Source organism: Ammodytes marinus (assembly GCF_949987685.1).
Source record: "Ammodytes marinus genome assembly, chromosome: 24".
In the NCBI taxonomy this organism is placed as follows: Eukaryota; Metazoa; Chordata; class Actinopteri; order Uranoscopiformes; family Ammodytidae; genus Ammodytes; species Ammodytes marinus.
In genome coordinates, this window is record NC_137228.1 from 7739561 (window position 1) to 7757849 (window position 18289).

The 18289-nt window shown below is 42.2% G+C and overlaps 1 protein-coding gene across 1 annotated transcript; it reads right to left on the minus strand.

Annotated features, from left to right (window-relative positions):
- Positions 1-484: 484 nt before the first annotated feature.
- Positions 485-15293, minus strand: LOC307270022 (sodium/potassium-transporting ATPase subunit alpha-1). Its single transcript, XM_080053151.1, has 22 exons — positions 15134-15293; positions 14572-14682; positions 11111-11170; positions 10077-10178; positions 9779-9880; positions 9575-9688; positions 9326-9460; positions 8875-8992; positions 8258-8526; positions 7722-8030; positions 6847-6981; positions 5946-6138; positions 5523-5835; positions 4845-4995; positions 4219-4387; positions 3960-4114; positions 3711-3834; positions 2994-3139; positions 2741-2871; positions 2506-2607; positions 1611-1702; positions 485-708 (listed from the first exon to the last, which is right to left on the minus strand). The coding sequence occupies exons 1-22, from the start codon at positions 15143-15145 to the stop codon at positions 680-682; spliced, it is 3072 nt and encodes a 1023-aa protein (XP_079909277.1). The 5' UTR covers positions 15146-15293; the 3' UTR covers positions 485-679.
- Between the last annotated feature and the right edge of the window lie 2996 nt (positions 15294-18289).

Genomic DNA, 18289 nt, shown 5'->3' on the forward strand with positions numbered 1-18289 from the left:
AATTCAAACACACACATAGCCCAGTAGCAGCTAACACTGACACAATTAGTGCATTAAGTGATTAGTCAATCAGCAGAATATTAACTGGTTCGAATGGGATGATCAGCTACGTTAGTCCCACAGCAAATCCAACTACATCGCAAAGGGACGTGTTGTTTTGCTATGTAGCAGGTATTGTATGTGGCTGATAGATACGCTGCTTGATATGCTACTTTAACACATTAAAACCAACACAAAACATCCAATTTGCCTAGCAAAATGTAGGTTATTCATTGGTTTATTTCAAATGATTGTCCCCTCTCTGTACTCTTTGTGTCAGGCTCTGCAGCTCAACAGAAGTTTAGGAACTGTTGAGGTGGATAATCCCGCTGCATGGGTCAACGGATTTGACTCACTGGCACATACCTATCTGAACAACATCCTGTTCTAAAACACTTCACCTTGTCAGAGCAAAGACTCAAAGAAACAAACAATCAAAGCAGCCTCGATGTACAATGGTACGGAAATGTTTTATTGCGAGTGACATATACATCAAGACATTCTTAATTTAATCCATGTTTTTGTGTTGTTTTGGGTTCTGTCTTTAACATTTTCTTTAGACAAATATGTAACATGGCAGTAAAATAACGATGAAACACTGACTTTCGCCCTCCGTGTCTGTGTGTGTGTGTGGTGGGACTCAGTAGTACGTCTCTAGCTCCACCCAACCTAGAAGAAAACCAAAGGAGACACAATTAGGGACATGTTTTTGGGATATTTTGATTGACATTTAGGGTCTAAATTCTCATTGGACAAATCAAAAGACTGGATATAACAGGATGATGCCACCAGTGTCATTTTCATAGTAGAAAAATGGTCGACTTGTTTTTTTTTCTAACTGACTGTAACACATTATTCACATGGATGGGCAATGGAATGTTCATTGATCTGTGTTGCAGGGCTCAGATGCTACACACCCCACATTCTTCACTGCACACACACACACACACACACACACACACACACACACACACACACACACACACACACACACACACACACACACACACACACACACACACACACACACACACACACACACAATTATAAATGGTGGTGGGTTGGGGGTTCAAATCCCAACCGGCCTTGCTATCTGCTACAGGCCACTGGTCTGTGTGTGTGGGGGACGAGGTTGTGGAAGGGATAACACATGTAGACACACGGGCACATGTGCACACTAAACATACTAACACCCATATGTTTTCCACTAACCTGAATACATAATTCACTGATACATGGCCGCTTTTGCTCTCTGTATCAGGCATTATGCTGTAAGATTCTGTATATAATGCAATTTTCAGCCAAGCAAATAGGTCTTCTAAATGCTTCGTTTAGCTTATGAAATAGGATGATTGTCTAAGACCATGAAGGCACACCTAATAACTGGGTTTTCATTTGGACAGCAACCAAATTTGATGTGACTTCTTTCTGAATATCATTCCTAGTTGGCCCACAATATCAATCTTGTCAACCTCATCTCCCTCCTTTATTCACCCCCAAATACAGAGAGGAGAGGCAGAAACGTGTGTCATATAAAGCTTTAAAACAGAGGGAGTCAGGGAATGTCTTACCGCCTGGGTTGCGTCGGAGGATATATCTTCTGCCTTCATCATAGAGGAAGATGAGGAGGGAGTAGGGGAGGGCACAGAACCACCAGCATGGCCTAGAGGATGGAGGGACGGACAGACAGAGTTACCAACATGTGACAAAGTAAAAATACAAAAGCACTCTTCACAGGCTGTTGAAGGGGCTGAGCTGGTGTTCAATACCAGCACAGAGAGTGTTACGGCAATATGGCTGGTTGAAGGTTCTCTGAAAGCATGTGAAAAGCTTTGAGTGCAAACATGATCTATCTATCTATCTGTCTGTCTGTCTGTCTGTCTGTCTGTCTGTCTGTCTGTCTGTCTGTCTGTCTGTCTGTCTGTCTGTCTGTCTGTCTGTCTGTCTGTCTGTCTGTCTGTCTGTCTGTCTGTCTATCTATCTATCTATCTAGGGAAAAATATAGCACTAAGTATCTTTTCATTACTAATCGCTGGTAACAGTTGAACGGGAAGAACAGAGAAGAAAGACGCAAAAAGCCATAATGAGTAGAAGGAGGTTTCAGAGCTAACGAGCTTAGCATGCCCTTACTGCTCTCTCTTTTCCTCTCTGTTGGGGAAACTGTCTCATTAGTGCTACAGCTTTCTCTTGCCTCATTCTGCCACTGGAGTGGAAATTACCGGTGACACAGGATGATATCCACAACCATCTTTTAACAAGATAATGATGAGATACAAAAAAGCCTAAAAAAACACAGACTTATACTGCAGCAGCAATGGAAAAACAGAGCCAGAGCGTAAGGCTGCACTGATATACACGGGCCTCTGGCAAATGTAGTGCCAGTAAATTATTAGAAAAAGGACAAACGTTGAATATTTTATTAGGTATATGTGTATGTGTGTGTGTGTGTGTATGTGGTGTACTCACTTGAGGGGATACATTCTGAGGGCAACGTCCATGCCCGGGCAATATGACAGGAAGGCAGCCAGCGCTGTCTCCTCAAACAGTCCAAAGATGAGGATGCGATTCCTGTGGTGGAGCGGAACATTAACAAAGTTAGAACAATAAACAAATATTTGCCTTTAACAGCTGAAGATAGTCAGCATTAAGGTGAAAGCATCAAGACGGTTTGAAGTTCTGTTATCTCTTGGTGTGTACGTACTTCATTCCTTGCTGCAGGATGGAGTTCCTCCTGGTTTTACAGATGATGAGATCGGCCCACTGGACGATCACGATACTGGCGAAGAAGGACGTGTGGCAGGTGAACTCTATGATCTTTCTGCGTTCGTATGTCTGGATGAGAGAACGTTTAAAAGAAAGATGAGAACATTTTCTTCATTTTCCACACAAGAATAAGAGCAATTATGAAGAAATATTAGCACATCATTAAATATTTAAAAAATGGCGTCACTCACCCACTGCTGTCCGTAGCTGTCTTCCAGGTCGTTAACCATTTTATCGTCCCAGTTCTCTCTGATTCCAATAAGATCCATGGGAAGGAAGCCATTTTCAGCCAGGATCACAAAGTAGGTGAAGAACCCAGCTGTGGCTTGCATCATACCTAACAGACAAGAAAGGGAAAGGTGTTATAGCCTCCAGAAACCTAAAATAGTAAACATCTGTGGATGATATCAAAGTGGGGTGTGTCAAATAGCTTTTACAAAAATCTGATTGAATTTTTTTAATTTTTTAGAAATATTATAAAATCTAGACCGTTTGTCAGGACTTTTTGCTTTGGCCTTATCAAAAGGTATCCATGGCAACAGTCATTTCTTTTTAGTTTTTAAAGAGCGTTTGGGCAGAGAACTGCTGTGATTGGTTCAAAATACTTATTGTGTAATAAGAACCAGAGCATAGTCCACCTTATTTTAAACAGAATGTATGTAAAGTTTATCAAACTTAAATGACAATACACAGTATTTAATTTGGATTAGTAAATATGCCTAGCTCTTTCCAAATGTAAATATCATGCAACTAACTCCCACAATTACATAGTTTGAAGGATTTTGTGGATTTGGGTTTACAGAGACTTTACCAGTAGAAATCATCTCTATCTTTACCATGTCTGAAACAATAGTGGATGGAAAAATGTATCAACTGAATATCATTCAGACATCATTAGGTCTACTTACCGATCTGTCCGTAGGCTATGCTGATGAGCCTCTCGTTCACCAGTTTGTCTGTTTTGGGGTTTCTGGGCTGTCTCTTCATGATGTCGCTCTCGGCTGCTTCATAAGCCAGGGAGATGGCGGGGACCTAGGGAGACAATCAGTCAAATTTTAAAAAGTTAAATTCACATAATGTATGATTTTTTTTTTTTTGGATAACTTTTTCGCACATATTTTAAATGGTGTCAAGAAATAGGATAATGTGATCTTTACCATGTCAGTTCCCAGGTCAATACAGAGGATGGTGACAGTGCCCAGGGGCAGAGGGATGTTGGCGATGATGAACAGGAGGAAGGGTGAGATCTCGGGGATGTTACTGGTCAGAGTGTAGGCGATGGACTTCTTCAAGTTGTCAAAGATCAGACGGCCTGTCAAATAGTGATTTTGGGAATTAATATTGCTTTTTTGCAGTCTGTATTCCCACATTCCTGCATGTTTTAATAAGCCTTGCAGCAGTTGTCGAGTCTTATACCTTCTTCCACTCCGGTAACGATGGAGGCAAAGTTGTCGTCCAGCAGGATCATGTCGGCCGCCTGTTTGGAGACGTCGGACCCAGCGATCCCCATGGCAACGCCAATGTCGGCTTTCTTCAGAGCGGGAGAGTCGTTAACACCGTCACCTGTCACAGCCACAATGGCTCCCTATGGAGAGAGGGAGAGAGAGAGAAACAGGGAGAAAGAAAGAGACAGAGACAAAGAGAAGAAGTGTTATGATGTCCACATTGTGATGGATGTATTATATCAAAGCCCCTGTAAACCCAAATCAACAAAATCTTTCCAACTGTGTAATTTGGGGAGTTAGTTGCATGATAGTAAAGCATCTGAAAAGAGTTATGCATATTTATCAATCCAAATGAAAGATTTTGTCATTTAAGCTGGTTGAACTGTACAGAAATTCGGTTTAGATGAGGCGGGGCTAAGCTCTGGTTCTTATGACACAGAAAGTATCTTGAACCAATCACTGCAGTTCTCTGCCTGAATGTTCCATAAGAACAAAAACTTTGATATCATATTTAGTATTTTCCAGTTTTCCAGAGGCTTTTTAACAGGACATTTTTTCCAAGCTCTCAATCCAAAGTTGTATCCATTTGGTGCTTACCTGTCTTTGGCATCCTTCCACAATGATCAGCTTCTGCTGTGGGGACGTTCTGGCGAATACGATCTCAGTGTGGTACTTGAGGATGTCGTCAAGGTTCTCTACGCTCATGTCCTTCAGCTCACCGCCGTGCACTACGCAGGCCTTGGCATCTCTGGGGAGGAAAACAACAGCAGCAGCATTAGGACAACAGTTGTACGCATCACATCCTGTTTGTTTTATTTTGGGAGACAGACACATTCTCAGCTTGAAAAATGATGGCATTGACAGTGAAAATAATAATAAGATATAATATGGCCTGCTACAATATTAGACCCTCACTAAGGAATTTAACTTTTTTCATGATCCAGTATTATAAAGTTATATGTATGGGCACAGTATCTTAAAGAGTGACTGTGTGGTCTAATGAAGAAACAGTTAATCTACCAGGCCAGACACAAGCCTAGATTTATTTAGTCTGCAGTCAATAAATGGTAAGAGCCTTTTTGGCTGAGTGGACTGCAGAACCTTGTTAGCCAATGCTGATTAGATTTTTGCTCTATTCTTATAGGTTTGAGTAAGAATAGGCACAAAAACAGGAAAAATAGTTGATTTCACAATTTCAAAACATGTTTTTCTCTGAATATTTTGTCAAAAAAATGCTCAAAATGTTCAGGTCTAAGCTTAAGGGGATGTTCTAACCTGGGGTTGACCTCTGACACTGGTACATTCAGACGGGCAGCGATGTCTTCAACGGTCTCGTTGCCTTCTGAGATGATACCCACACCTTTAGCGATAGCCTTGGCTGTGATGGGATGGTCACCAGTCACCATGATAACCTTGATACCAGCGCTCCTGCATTTGCCCACAGCGTCGGGCACAGCAGCACGAGGAGGGTCGATCATGGACATGAGGCCAACGAAGGTCAGGTTCTCGGTGGGGAAGTTCATCTCCTCGCCGTCAAACTCAAAGCCTACTGGGAACTGGTCGTCAGGCAGGTTGAAATGGCAGAAACCTGAGTAGGACAAGAACAAAATGCTCTTCAGAAGTTCACAGATTAATTTTTTTTTTGCATCGCCAAGAAAATACTTGAAGAGGTAGCTAAAGAATGGATCCCCGTCGTACCCAGTACTCTCTCTCCCAGTCCTCCCAGCTCCACGTAGGCGTTCTGGAAAGCGTCTTTCATCTCATCGTCCAATGGCACCTCTTTGCCCCCGAGCAGGATGGAAGAGCAGCGGTCCAGGATCCTCTCTGGAGCTCCCTTCATCACCAGCAGATGTTTGGTCTCTCCAGGAGTATCGTTTTTGTGAATGGACAGCTGTGGCACAAGAGGAAGGCCGGATTGAAAAAACTTGTTTTGGAATTGCCTATATATTGTAATTACACGTTGATCTAAAACAAGTCAATTAAAGGTGCAGTGTGTTATATTTCGTGGCATCAAGTGGTGAAAGTTCTAGGGTGCAACGCTCCCTTGGTAATCCCTCCCGTACAAATAACTCCAGAAGCTGCAGTCGCCTTCAATGACAAGAAGCTAGTTACTAAGGATGGGATCATCCATCACTGTATTTATTTATTCTATAGCACTCCTTCTTTGTCTTCCAAGTTGTGCATTTCTCCAGGACACCCACAATCAAAATGCATATGTCCGTTAAGTTTGTCCATTCGGTGCTACTGTAGAAACATGGTGGTGCAACATGGCGGCCTCCGTGTAGAGTGACCCGCTCCGATGTAGATATAATATTATTACATTAATTCAAACATACTTGTGAATATTATAGTCCATTTTTCTACCAAGTCTGTTCTAAAAAATGCCAATACATTCTACACACTGCACCTATGAGAAATGAATAACCCCAACCACTAGAGGGCGTAAATAAACATTTCCCTTAGATACCACCAAATTCTTACTTCTCATACAATGTTAGTTTTTTGGGGGATTTGACTCTGCATCAATTCACACACAGACAGACCACATTCTGAACACATTTACAAGCTGTAATGATTGGTTAAACTACAAGGACTGTACCTGATATTTGTTGGTGGAGTTGAAGGGGATCTCACAAGACTTGTAGTACTTGTCTCTCATGCCGTTAACGGATCCGCAGCACAGCTCAATGCACTTCAGCAAGGCAGCTTCTGAGGCGTCTCCAGCCACATCTCTCTGTGGGTTTAAAACATAGACAAAGATATGGATTGGTTGACTTGACCCAAATGGTGTAGCACAGTGGTCAAGTTTACAGTACAAAAAGTTGTTTCAGTCATTCTCCTCCCTCTGTGCAGTCTGTGAAACTTACCAGTACTCATTAAGATATAAATCTGCCTAGCCATGTTTTGCAATGGTCGCAGATCTATATTTCTCAAAGAGTCTTTAATTATGCTTAGTGCTTTTGTAATGCAGTCTGGCTGTATTTGTATTTGGTTGGATCCAAAAAGTTCCCCGCCAAGTTCCCTGCCAAGTTACAATGCCAACTCAACTCCCACACAATTATATGATTACATCCAATTCAAGAACATTGAGATCGTGTGACAACGAAAGCATGTGTTAATGATATCTCCATTCATACTTTAAAGGTGCACTATGTAACTTTTGGTGTCAAAGAAGTCAACATTTTCTTAGTTATATTCTCACTGAATAAACTGAATAAAAAAACTCTGTTTGGATTTTATGTTGACAGAATTATGCAATACTGAGAATAACATGTAAAGAAAATATGTTTTGTGAACTAATTTCAGGCTTAGCAAATGTAAACAAATGCCCCTTTCATGAACCTGCATATGCACCTTTAATTATTTAAACTCCTTTGTGGTGGTCAGAATGGGTGAACTAGAGCAAAATGTTTAGTTGTTGGTAACCGGAGGAGTTCAAAGGTGGATATTGTTTTTGCGATGAGCTTTTTTCACCTTCAGGATTGGGACGTTGGTCTGCTCTGCCAAGAAGACTGCGCGGTTACACAGGCCGGCGACTCTGGCCAGAGAAGCCCAGGTGGCTGAGCTGCGGTCGAAGGAGGTTCCACTCTGGTTCTCGGTGGTGTCGGCCTCGTGGATCTGGTTGTCGAACCACATGTGGGCCACGGTCATCCTGTTCTGGGTCAGCGTGCCCGTCTTGTCGGAGCAGATGGTGGAGGTGGAGCCCAGGGTCTCCACAGCCTCCAAGTTCTTCACCAGGCAGTTCTTCTTGGCCATACGCTTGGCAGTCAGGGTCAGACACACCTAGAGATAGAAAACCAGGTGTTAATAGACACATGTAAACCTGGTCTAAAATAGTAAAAATATATATTATATAAAATGATGGTGTCTCAATAAGCATTTGCAAAAATCTGATTGAAAATAAATGTTCATAAATATTGATTTAAAGATTTTGTGGATTAAGGTTGACAGGGACTTTAACAAAACGTACTGTATAATGAAAAAAATGAGACATGGACATTAGAACTCACAGTGACAGTAGCCAGGAGACCTTCTGGCACGTTGGCTACAATGATACCGATGAGGAAGATGACGGCCTCCAGCCATCCATACCCGAGGATGAGGGAGAGGATGAAGAAGGACACACCCAGGAACACAGCCACACCGGTGATGATGTGGATGAAATGCTCGATCTCCTTGGCGATGGGAGTTTTGCCGCCCTCCAGACTTGAGGCCAGGCAGGCAATACGACCCATAACGGTACGGTCTCCGGTGTTGACGACGATTCCTTTGGCAGTACCTGGAGACAGCAGGAGATGTTGATTTCATTTGAATCTCTATTTAATCTTCTTTAAAAATTGCACAGCATTTTCATAACGTTATTTGACTAAATGGGCTAAATTTGCACACACCCAATCACACACACATAGCAGCAGCTACCACGCATGGCACAAGCTAACTATCGGGAGCTATTAGGGTTCAGTGTCTTGCCCAGGGATACTTCGACATGTGGCGGGGAGACGGGGGATCAAACCACCGACCCTGCAACCCAGGGGACGACCGCCCCACCGCTTCGCCACAGCCGCCCTTTATTTGACTAATTATAAATGTATGTTAATTAATTTTGACTCAGTGATTTTCTGTTTACCTTCAACACAGTTGGTGGAGAAGAAAACAATGTTCCTGGTCTCCAGGGGGTTGTCGTTGGAGAAGTCGGGAGTACGAGACTGGGGCTCTGATTCTCCGGTCAGGGAGGAGTTGTCAACCTGAAGGACCACAATGGAAGAGCAGGAATAAAATATCAAAGATATCCAGATACGTGAACATGACATGATGTCTACAGCACTATGTAATGTAAAAGGAAAACGATGTTAGTCATTGTTGTTACAGTTGGGTCTAAGTAAAATTCAAACTAATCAACAAATAAGATACCTTTTTAACTGAGAAAATGTTGTTTTGACGTATGGATGTTAGCCTTTTTTTCAGAAATGTTGTTAAGAGGAAGTAAACTGATGCTAAAAGGTGCACTATGTAACTATGGATGTGTCGGAGGAGTGAACGTTTTCTATGGAATATTCTCATTCAGTAAAGACACCAACCTTGCAGGCGGATGCAGAGACGATCCTCAGATCAGCGGGGATCCTGTCTCCTCCCTTCACCTCCACTAGATCTCCCACCACAACCTCCTCGGCGTTGATGCTGCTCTTCTCTCCATCACGGATGACCAGGGCTTGCTAGAAGTGTGAAAGGTCATTGATCAATACGTTTTTCAATGCTACTTTTTTCATGTTCAAGAAAAAAACTTTGACATGGACATGATGGTAAAATGTCAGGAAAAAGCCCCTCACCTGTGGGACCAGGTTCTTGAAGGAGTCCATGATCTTGGAGCTCTTTGCCTCTTGGTAGTAGGAGAAGCATCCAGTGATGATGACCACAGCGGAAAGCACCACACCCAGGTACAACTGCAAGAAAGAGAGAGAAACAGATTGTTTGTCAGTGTCTCCTTCGTTGATTTTTTGAATTCTTTAAACGATAGATGGAATCCTGCTTACGTTGTCATTGGCCGGTTCGTCTTCTCCGGCGGCCTGGATACCGTAAGCGAGGAAGCAGAGCAGCGCACCGATCCACAGCAGCGTGGAGAAACCGCCAAACAGCTGGAGAAGGCAAGAGATAAACAACAAATCAGGTTTCAAAACTTAGGCTGGTTTTACAATCTGGCTACAACAACAACAACAACAACAACATTTACATTTGGAGTTTGAATATGCAAAATAGCTTTGATGTTTTTGCATTGAAAATAGTTCACTCCTTAAAATGGAAATTCAGTCCAGAAAGTGACTTTCTTTTTACCTGTCTACAGAACTTGACCCATTCGGGCGTCGTCGGGGGAGGTGTGAGGGAGTTGGGGCCATCGCGGGCCAAGACCTCCTTTGCTCTGGCGCTGGAAAGACCCTGAAAAGACAAACAAAGAGAAGAGGGAGTTATAGACTAAATTATCTGGCCTGTTGGTCTATTCCCCCCCTCCTTTCTGTCTTTGTCCTCATTCACTGGAAGGAAACAGTTCCTAAGGACACAACTCATGTTTCCTGCTGAGCTGCTCTATTTGGCAAACAGGTATTAACTCAGGAGGAGGTGGATTACAGCTAGGTTGAAACAAAAGCAAAAGAAAGCACATCCACAGGAAGAGAGATCCCAGTAATCGTACAATTACTGCTTCCTCTCTACATGATTCTGTGTAATTACACGGCAAAGAAATGTCTCATTATAAGCCTGTGATGTGGAAAGAGTGATAGCAGTGTGACAAAGGGAGACAGGACAATCAGGTTGTATCTGTATTAGCAACGAGCTATCTGCGTTCTTCAACAAGTCCAAGGTCACATTGGCTAGAAGTGTAAAAGCATAAATGGAGAATTAAGGTTAAAGTGTGGCTGAAGGACGGTCTCCTTTGGAAGGGTTCCAGGAGTTGAAAAGCAGCATTTTTGTCTTGTTGGTAGAGTCAATAAGACCGGTGTACCTGCGAGAATGGAGTCTTTGTTATGGGGCAAACTCCGACAGATCAGATTTCCACAGATAGTCAGCGCTTTTTGGCCGGTGTAAGATTCTATTAAGTTGTGTAATGGGATTCTGTGTGTGCGTCCTTGGCTTGATGAACACCACATTCCAAACATAAAAAGCACATTTCCACTTTTTTTCTGTATGTACAATGTGTCATTTACTGACACTTTAAATTGTCAGTCCACCCAAATGACATTACTCCTCTGATATAAGGTACAATTGTGGTACATTGTGTCTGTAGTTGTGGGACACACACGAATGCATGCACACACACACACACACAAACACAAACACTAAAAAACAAACACACATAAAGAAGGCATTCTCACCCTGGATAGGTCAGTTCCATATTTTCGGTGGAGCTCATCCAAGGTTAATTTGTGATCATCCTATGGAGAGAGAGAAAGAGATTGAAAGACATTACAAAAAACAAATCCATTTTTATAACAAATAGCAAACACTATCTCCTTCAAGGATTAAAAAATGACCTGTCATGTCCTCCAGAGGGACACTGGATGACTAGACAGCATGGGCAGGATTATGGATGCACACCGGCCCAGAAACAGCGTGATTTTAAGATTAGTCAAAGCTAATACACACATTCCAGTAAAACGAGTGTCTGCTGACGAGTGAAAAGTCACAGCCAAACACCAGGGCTAAGCCGACATGAGCTAAGTTATGTATGGACTCATCCAAGCAGTCAGTATGCTGCGAGCAAACAGTCCATCCAGCCGAATCAATGTCACCCAACTCCCTACCCCCCTGTGTATTGCTCACCCATGGGTGGAGCACACTCTTTCAGGTTCTGAGCTGAACTATCGTAAACACGAGGTCCATCAAAATGACTTTGCTGGCGGATTTGATCAGCTAAATGGTTGGTTTCAGGTACATTTTGACCATGGAGCATGTATATTTGTTGTGTTAAGAAAGTTTCATCCAGTCGAAATCTATTTATTTTTCAAATGAAAGAGCGTTTGAAAATGCAAATAAATAGTGGATCTGCAAATGAACAACCAAAGAATGTGGCACATTCATGCGCCTATGCTGAGTTTTTTCTGAATAACGCTTTCAGTGAGGGAATGAATAGAGTCTTCCAATGTTAAATTTTGTTTTGAACTGTGGAACAACAAAGTGTTATACCTTTATACATATAAACAAAAGATCAGCCAGATGTTGATTAATGTTTTATTTAAAAATAAACTTGTTTGTATGAGCTGCGGTAAAAGCAAGCCCTCAAGTTCCCTATAAATAGATGGCAGCTTTGTTTTCAGCTGCTGTTGAGTTCATAGTGAACGAATGAATGGGAATTAATGAATAAGCAAATGACTGAAGCATCAGTGACTCATTGTGCCATTATAAATTAAATAACTTACTTTGACCTATTAAATAAAACGGTTTCAATCATCCACTGCTTAGAGTACGCACAGTAAAAACACTCTGCCGAATAAAACATTTACATAATGGTAATTTGACCACTGAAAAAGTGAAGTTACGCTGGTAATGCGGCGGAGAAAATGGGTGTAATTGAATGGTTTTGCCTGGCTGGCCACTGTTTTGCATTACAATAAATGAGCAAAGTGTTCCATGCTAAATGTGCCATGGATAATGTTTTATTACATGCCCCAAACTACTTTTTTTCTGTTTTTGCTGTTGAGGAAATATGTTGAGGAAATATGTTCCCTAGCTTTCATTCTCTGGCTCAAAACCTCACACATTTGGTTAATGTCTGGATGGCCAAACACATGCTCCTGGACCAGTTTATGAAATCAAATTGAAAATGAATCTATATTTAGCCATTTTTTCCTGCTGGACTTTGTCACATTTGATCCAATCAGCGATCTGCTCTGCGTTGCTATGGGAATATGCTGCATCGTCTTTAGCTGGACTTTGCTATCACAGTTATAATATGATGGTGCAAGTACGATGAAGCAATAATCATTAACATGTTAGCTTTATGGGCTCCATTGAGACCCACCTACACTCTCGCTACTGTTTCACTACCGCCCAATATGCTATTATTCTTTAACCACAGTTCAAATCTGAAACGTGAGGATCATTAATACATGACAGCAAGTCATTGCTGCCCTTTCTTTTCCCAAAGTCAAACTTATGTTGCACCTTAAAGACTTTCTGAAGACCCAATAAACTTTGAGTAGTCGGTAGATACACATTAAAGGCAGCGCCGGCTGTTAATTGCAGTAAATGATATGCTAAGTCGGGGAGTTTACGGCAGAGTGGCGATATGGTTGCTATGGCATTGAGATGTCCTTCAGCAAAGGCAGGACTTTGAGATCTAGTTAAGACATACGGCCACAATAATCATTAATATGTCACCAAGATGGGCATATTATTACCTATTAGCCTGCAGCACTCTGTGACCTGCTCGGTGACATTGGACAGAGACTGTTCGTTTGATTCCAATTATTAAGAATTAATTATAAAACTGGCAACAAGCCATCGTCATTTAACTTAGAGACCTACCGAGACCTGCAGCATATTTGCAACAGGCTGACAGCATCAATCTACACCTTTACTTCATGACCTTGTGAAAGTCAAAGAGCATTTTGCATGAATGAAACATCATTCAAGCAGAATGACCAAATATCTAAATAATCGTTTTTTAATATTATCAAATCATTAATGAGACATTTTAACATGGCACATCCACCAATGCATACTTAGTGCTTTGGGGTGAACATGAGACCTACATCTGCCCGCTGACCTTGTGAAGGACATTATCTATGGACGTTAAAAGGCGCTTTGTCTTTCAATAAGCCGTTTGGAGGATCGTTCACGGACCAACATAAAAGTATGGAAAGCTTTGGCAAACTTCTCAAAAAGAGCCTAAGACTTGAAGTTAAAGAAGTTTTTTTCTGTCTATAAAATGCCATGGTTGTACACTTAAAACAGACAGTTTGAAATCCTTATGGTGCCCTTTTGATTGACTAGGCGATGACATTTTAATGCAAGAGCGTCTCACTGACCTTGGGGGAAATGACCTCAAGCGGCTACACATTCAGAAAATGCTGACACCAGTGGAAATGAGGGCGGCTGCTCTACACAGGATGTCTGAAAAACCACCTTAACGTCTACATCTGCAAGTGTACAACTCTGTTACAAAACTCTATACATTCTGAGAAACCTGCGTGCAGTAGAGCCTGTTTAGCAGCCGCACAACTGTTGCAAGAGCTCAATTGAACTTGCCCTACTGTTAAACTACCAAGGAGCTCAGAGAGAATTTGGAAGCAGATTATACATGACATATTTACAAACTGTGGGGGAAAAAGTAGACTAGTTTTCTATGTTTGGAGAAACTGCCGTCAATAATGAAAACCCAACTTCTCACACAACATTTTACCGCCAATTGAGCTCAGCATGACTTAAGGAGTTAAGTATAGCTGTGTGCACTGCTTAATAACATGTGACAGTGCATGGCAATCTGTATGAAATACGACGCAGACAGCCACATCTCATGTGACTCGCCGTGAGGTCAAAGCTTGTTCTCAGTTGTGACTGTGACCAATGGTAGCTACTTAACACTGACCAAAGAGTGTTAACACGGCCTGAATGAGGCTGCCATTAGGTATGAATGGACTATTTATGAGTAAGGGAGGACATGGTTGTGCAGGAGGTCATTCTACTAAGCACTTGTTCCTTTCAGTTTCAATTGATTCTAAAAGTTACAAATACATTTATAAAGTCACTTTAGACTACAGTATACTACCTTACAATCTTGCCATAGTCGTGTACTCAAGATAATGACTGGTTTAATATGAGCTTGTGTACTCACCATGTCCACTTCTTTCTTCAGGTCAGCCATATCCCTCTCCTTCTTCTCCTTCTTGGATTTCTTGCTCCCTCCATCGGAGGTAGCCGCCAGTTTGTACTCCTCTTTTCCTCTCTGGATTGAAGAAAGTGAGACATAGTAGTGAGCTTGTGAGTGAGGCTGGCCACACGTGGGACATTCGCTGTCTGAAAGCTTCCTCTTTTAGTTGCACGAGTTTAAGAGCATAAATGCCGCGTCAACACTGCTGTTCAAACACGCTGTTAAAACGCACGTTAATCATTGCTTGGAAGACTGCGAATGAAAAAGAAAATCTCAAATTTGAGAAGTTTTGAAGGCTTCTCAAAACTCCTGTAAAAGTCCTTAAACTTGCCTCGCACAGAAGATTTTGAAACTAAAGTTGCAAAGTACTTCAAGGCAATCCATAACTGTCAACCCTTTAACCAATAAATTGTGAGTGAAAGTTTGCTCTGAAGTGAAAAACATAACCGGCCTAATCTCCGGCCCTGAAATCTTAAGACTCTTAGCAAACTAGGCCAAAAGCATGTGACAAAGTAGCAATACTTACTCCCAGCCCCATGGTTGCGACGCGAGTCTGAGAACAGTCAATCCAATTGTCTTTTTAAATTGCAGCTTTCCTACTCCGCCTCTCTCTCTCTCACACACACTCTCTCTCTCTCTCTCCCTCTCTCACACAACCCTGTTGCGTACTGTGTCTTCCGCACTCCCCCAGAGCAGAAGAAGATAGGTTGCTTGACATAACCATACCTTTATAAGCACTGGGGTTCACCTGCCCTAATGGGAGGAGCTTGGGGGGAGGGGTTGTGTGGGTGTGTGTGTGTCTGTGTGTGTGTGTAACAGGACAGGTGAGTAGTAACTGTAGTGCTGGGGGTGGGGGTGGGGGTGGGGTGGGGTGGGGGGTGGGGGTTACTGGTGCAGGGAGCCATTGGTTGGAGGAGGAGTACAGGAGAAAGGGGGAGGGCTCAATCTTGCTCAACTTCCCTGTTTTGTTCTCGCCGCTTCCCCTCTCTCTTCTTGCACTCATCACTCATTTACTCTCCTTCCTTTAACCCATTGTCATTTTCTCTCCGCTATGCTTCATTTCAACCTTGGTCCGGACAAGCGACAAAATGCCCACGCCCTTCAACTCTAGCAAAACCCTTGCATGCACTGCCTGTGTGTGTGTCTGTGTATGCGCCAGTTAGTTTACAGTACAAACAGGGATGAATGAAAGAAAAGGTCAAGATAGTAGAATAGTGAATGAGAGACAGAGATGAAAAATAGAGCTTCAGAGGTGAAAGTCCAGTTCTGCAGGGTGACTGATTGTCGAAAGCTGAATAAAGAATAACAATGGCTGAAAAAGAGAAAGAGAGAGACAAAAACAAAAATAGATGAGAAGATGATTTAAACCTGACAGGATATGTGTCTCCTAAGGGCTCGGGGTTGAGACAGGTTGCTCATACCAAAGATAGCAAGTGGAATGCAAAAGGGAGTTAGCGCTCTGGCTAAGGTCAATGTGCTCTGTAAAAAAATGTGTAATTGATTCTGAAGTCCTTTCACCTCAGCAAAAGTCAAAGGACCAGGACTGGAATGTCTTTCACAATGCTAAACCATTATGCTTTGCATGGGTTCACATGTGCTGCCACACAGCGCATGTACTGGAGACTGCTGCTCCAATACACAGCAAAAAGGGATTAATACATGTGAAAAATCCTGAGAAAAAAACACAAAAATCACATTATTGACCCAATTGTGCCGAATCCCCTAATTGTTCAGGAAAGATTTAGGTTTCCTGTGCATACTTGGGCAAAGATTAGCTGCTTGTAAACCAGGAAATGGATACAAATACATTCTGAAACACTAACCAAATGGTTTGTGGATTCATTCGCAAGATTCATTGTTCCCCGTAGTTAGCAGAAGACTAAAACAAAGCCATAAAAGTTTAACTGAAAGACTACACTTTTAATGAACGACCGGTGCACCTAATGCCCCTGGTATACTGGGAGGAAACCCTTGAAGAGACAACAAGTGACTTCTCAAACTGGTCATCAAGACAGTACATACAATCTACATGCCCCAAGATTATGACCCAGTTGTTTGTACAAGAGATAGGTTTCAGTGCAGACACAATGTCATGCGGGATTCATGGCGGCCACCTGAGCGCCACCAAAGGACACTCTTAATGACCCTGTAGTCTCTGTGAAACCAAGGAGTGCTCTTCCTGTTCATTGTAACATTCACCAGAGGGAGGAGGGAGGGTGGGAGGGGTTGTCCTTGTGTGGCTGGGCTGGTCTGTGGGGGTTTGCTGGATTTGTTTGTAGTAAACTTCCAACTGTTTACGGTCACTAGATTACGCACAGAGGTGGGGGGAAGGAGAAAGGAGAAAGTGATAGACTACTAGTCTATGAATTCTATCTCCTTTGGTTTTGTTTTAGTATGTGTACCCTTTTGCAAGGTTTTATCTATCTATCTATCTATCTATCTATCTATCTATCTATCTATCTATCTATCTATCTATCTATCTATCTATCTATCTATCTATCTATCTATCTATCTATCTATCTATCTATCTATCTATCTATCTATCTAAGGAGGACATAGATATAAGGGAGATAGAAAATGCTTGGGAGAAAGGTTAAGAAAAACCCTTAGGGGTTCACAACAATGAGAACTGGATCTGTGGTCAAATTTTCCCGCGAGAACCAAACTGAAATTCATTGGTATGCAAACTAACATGTTAGCGGCCCATCATGGCAGCAGATGGGGATGTATGCATGATGTTTGCATACTTTCAGAGCCTCTGGTTTTAGATGAATGATACATGACCACACCTTCTATTCAAACACAATAGAGAATGTCTGTTTACACTTTATCTGGCAGGATACGCAACTGAGCTGTTAAAGTACTTGGGATAGAAATGAAGAAAAAATCGAATCTCCCACAATTGAGTGGCTGCCTCTGAGTTTGTATGCTGTCAATGGGGGGGTTTGCTGCTCCATAATTAAAAGCTGTATGGGGTTCTTATTTAACCCCAAACAATGCTCTGCCATACATAAACAGCATGGGAGCTGAAGGCGTAAAACGTGCCCTTTGGAATGTCACTGTAGTAGTAGCGAGTGCAGTCAGATACAGTACGATATACTCTGTGAGGTTATAGTAGCCTGAACTAAACGGCTAATTGAAATGTTCTTAAAGGTACATTGTAAATGTTTCACACTGCTGCAGACTGCCTTTAAACTATTTTGAACTTTGTACTAAGTGTGACGTAGAGGTGTTTAAAATCCTGTAATAATCAAACCAAGAACAGCAGCGTTTTATAATTGTCACTATGAGAGGAGGAGTGAGAGGGAGGACCCAGCTGGACACAGTCAGCATAATATCCAAATAGATACATGATGAATCCAACAGCACTCACTGAGAATACATTAACACTCTGGTGCTGACAAGTTATCTGTAGTTTATTTGGCGACAGACACACTACACAGGCTTTGCTGTTTGCTGCAATATTGTACCACTCAATTACCAGAACTGATTGACACTTTCCACTGCCATTTCAGCAGCGAAATCTTCAGTTCATGTTTTGAGAGAATTTGCTTTTGCCATTCCTCCTCCTCCACAGGCGCCTGACTAACACAAAGATCTGCTGTGTGCTCAAGCCGCCATCACAAGATTTCAACTATTTAACCTACGCTTTGTTTGCTAACTTAACAACTCATTCTTATGT

Excerpts from the sequence above, each read along its gene's own strand:
- LOC307270022 (XM_080053151.1), bottom strand. Across the intron at positions 4,996-5,522 it reads GTGTCAGAGGTCAACCCCAG|AGATGCCAAGGCCTGCGTAG; the intron begins GTTAGAACATCC and ends TTTCCTCCCCAG. Across the intron at positions 1,703-2,505 it reads CTCAGAATGTATCCCCTCAA|GCCATGCTGGTGGTTCTGTG; the intron begins GTGAGTACACCA and ends TCCATCCTCTAG.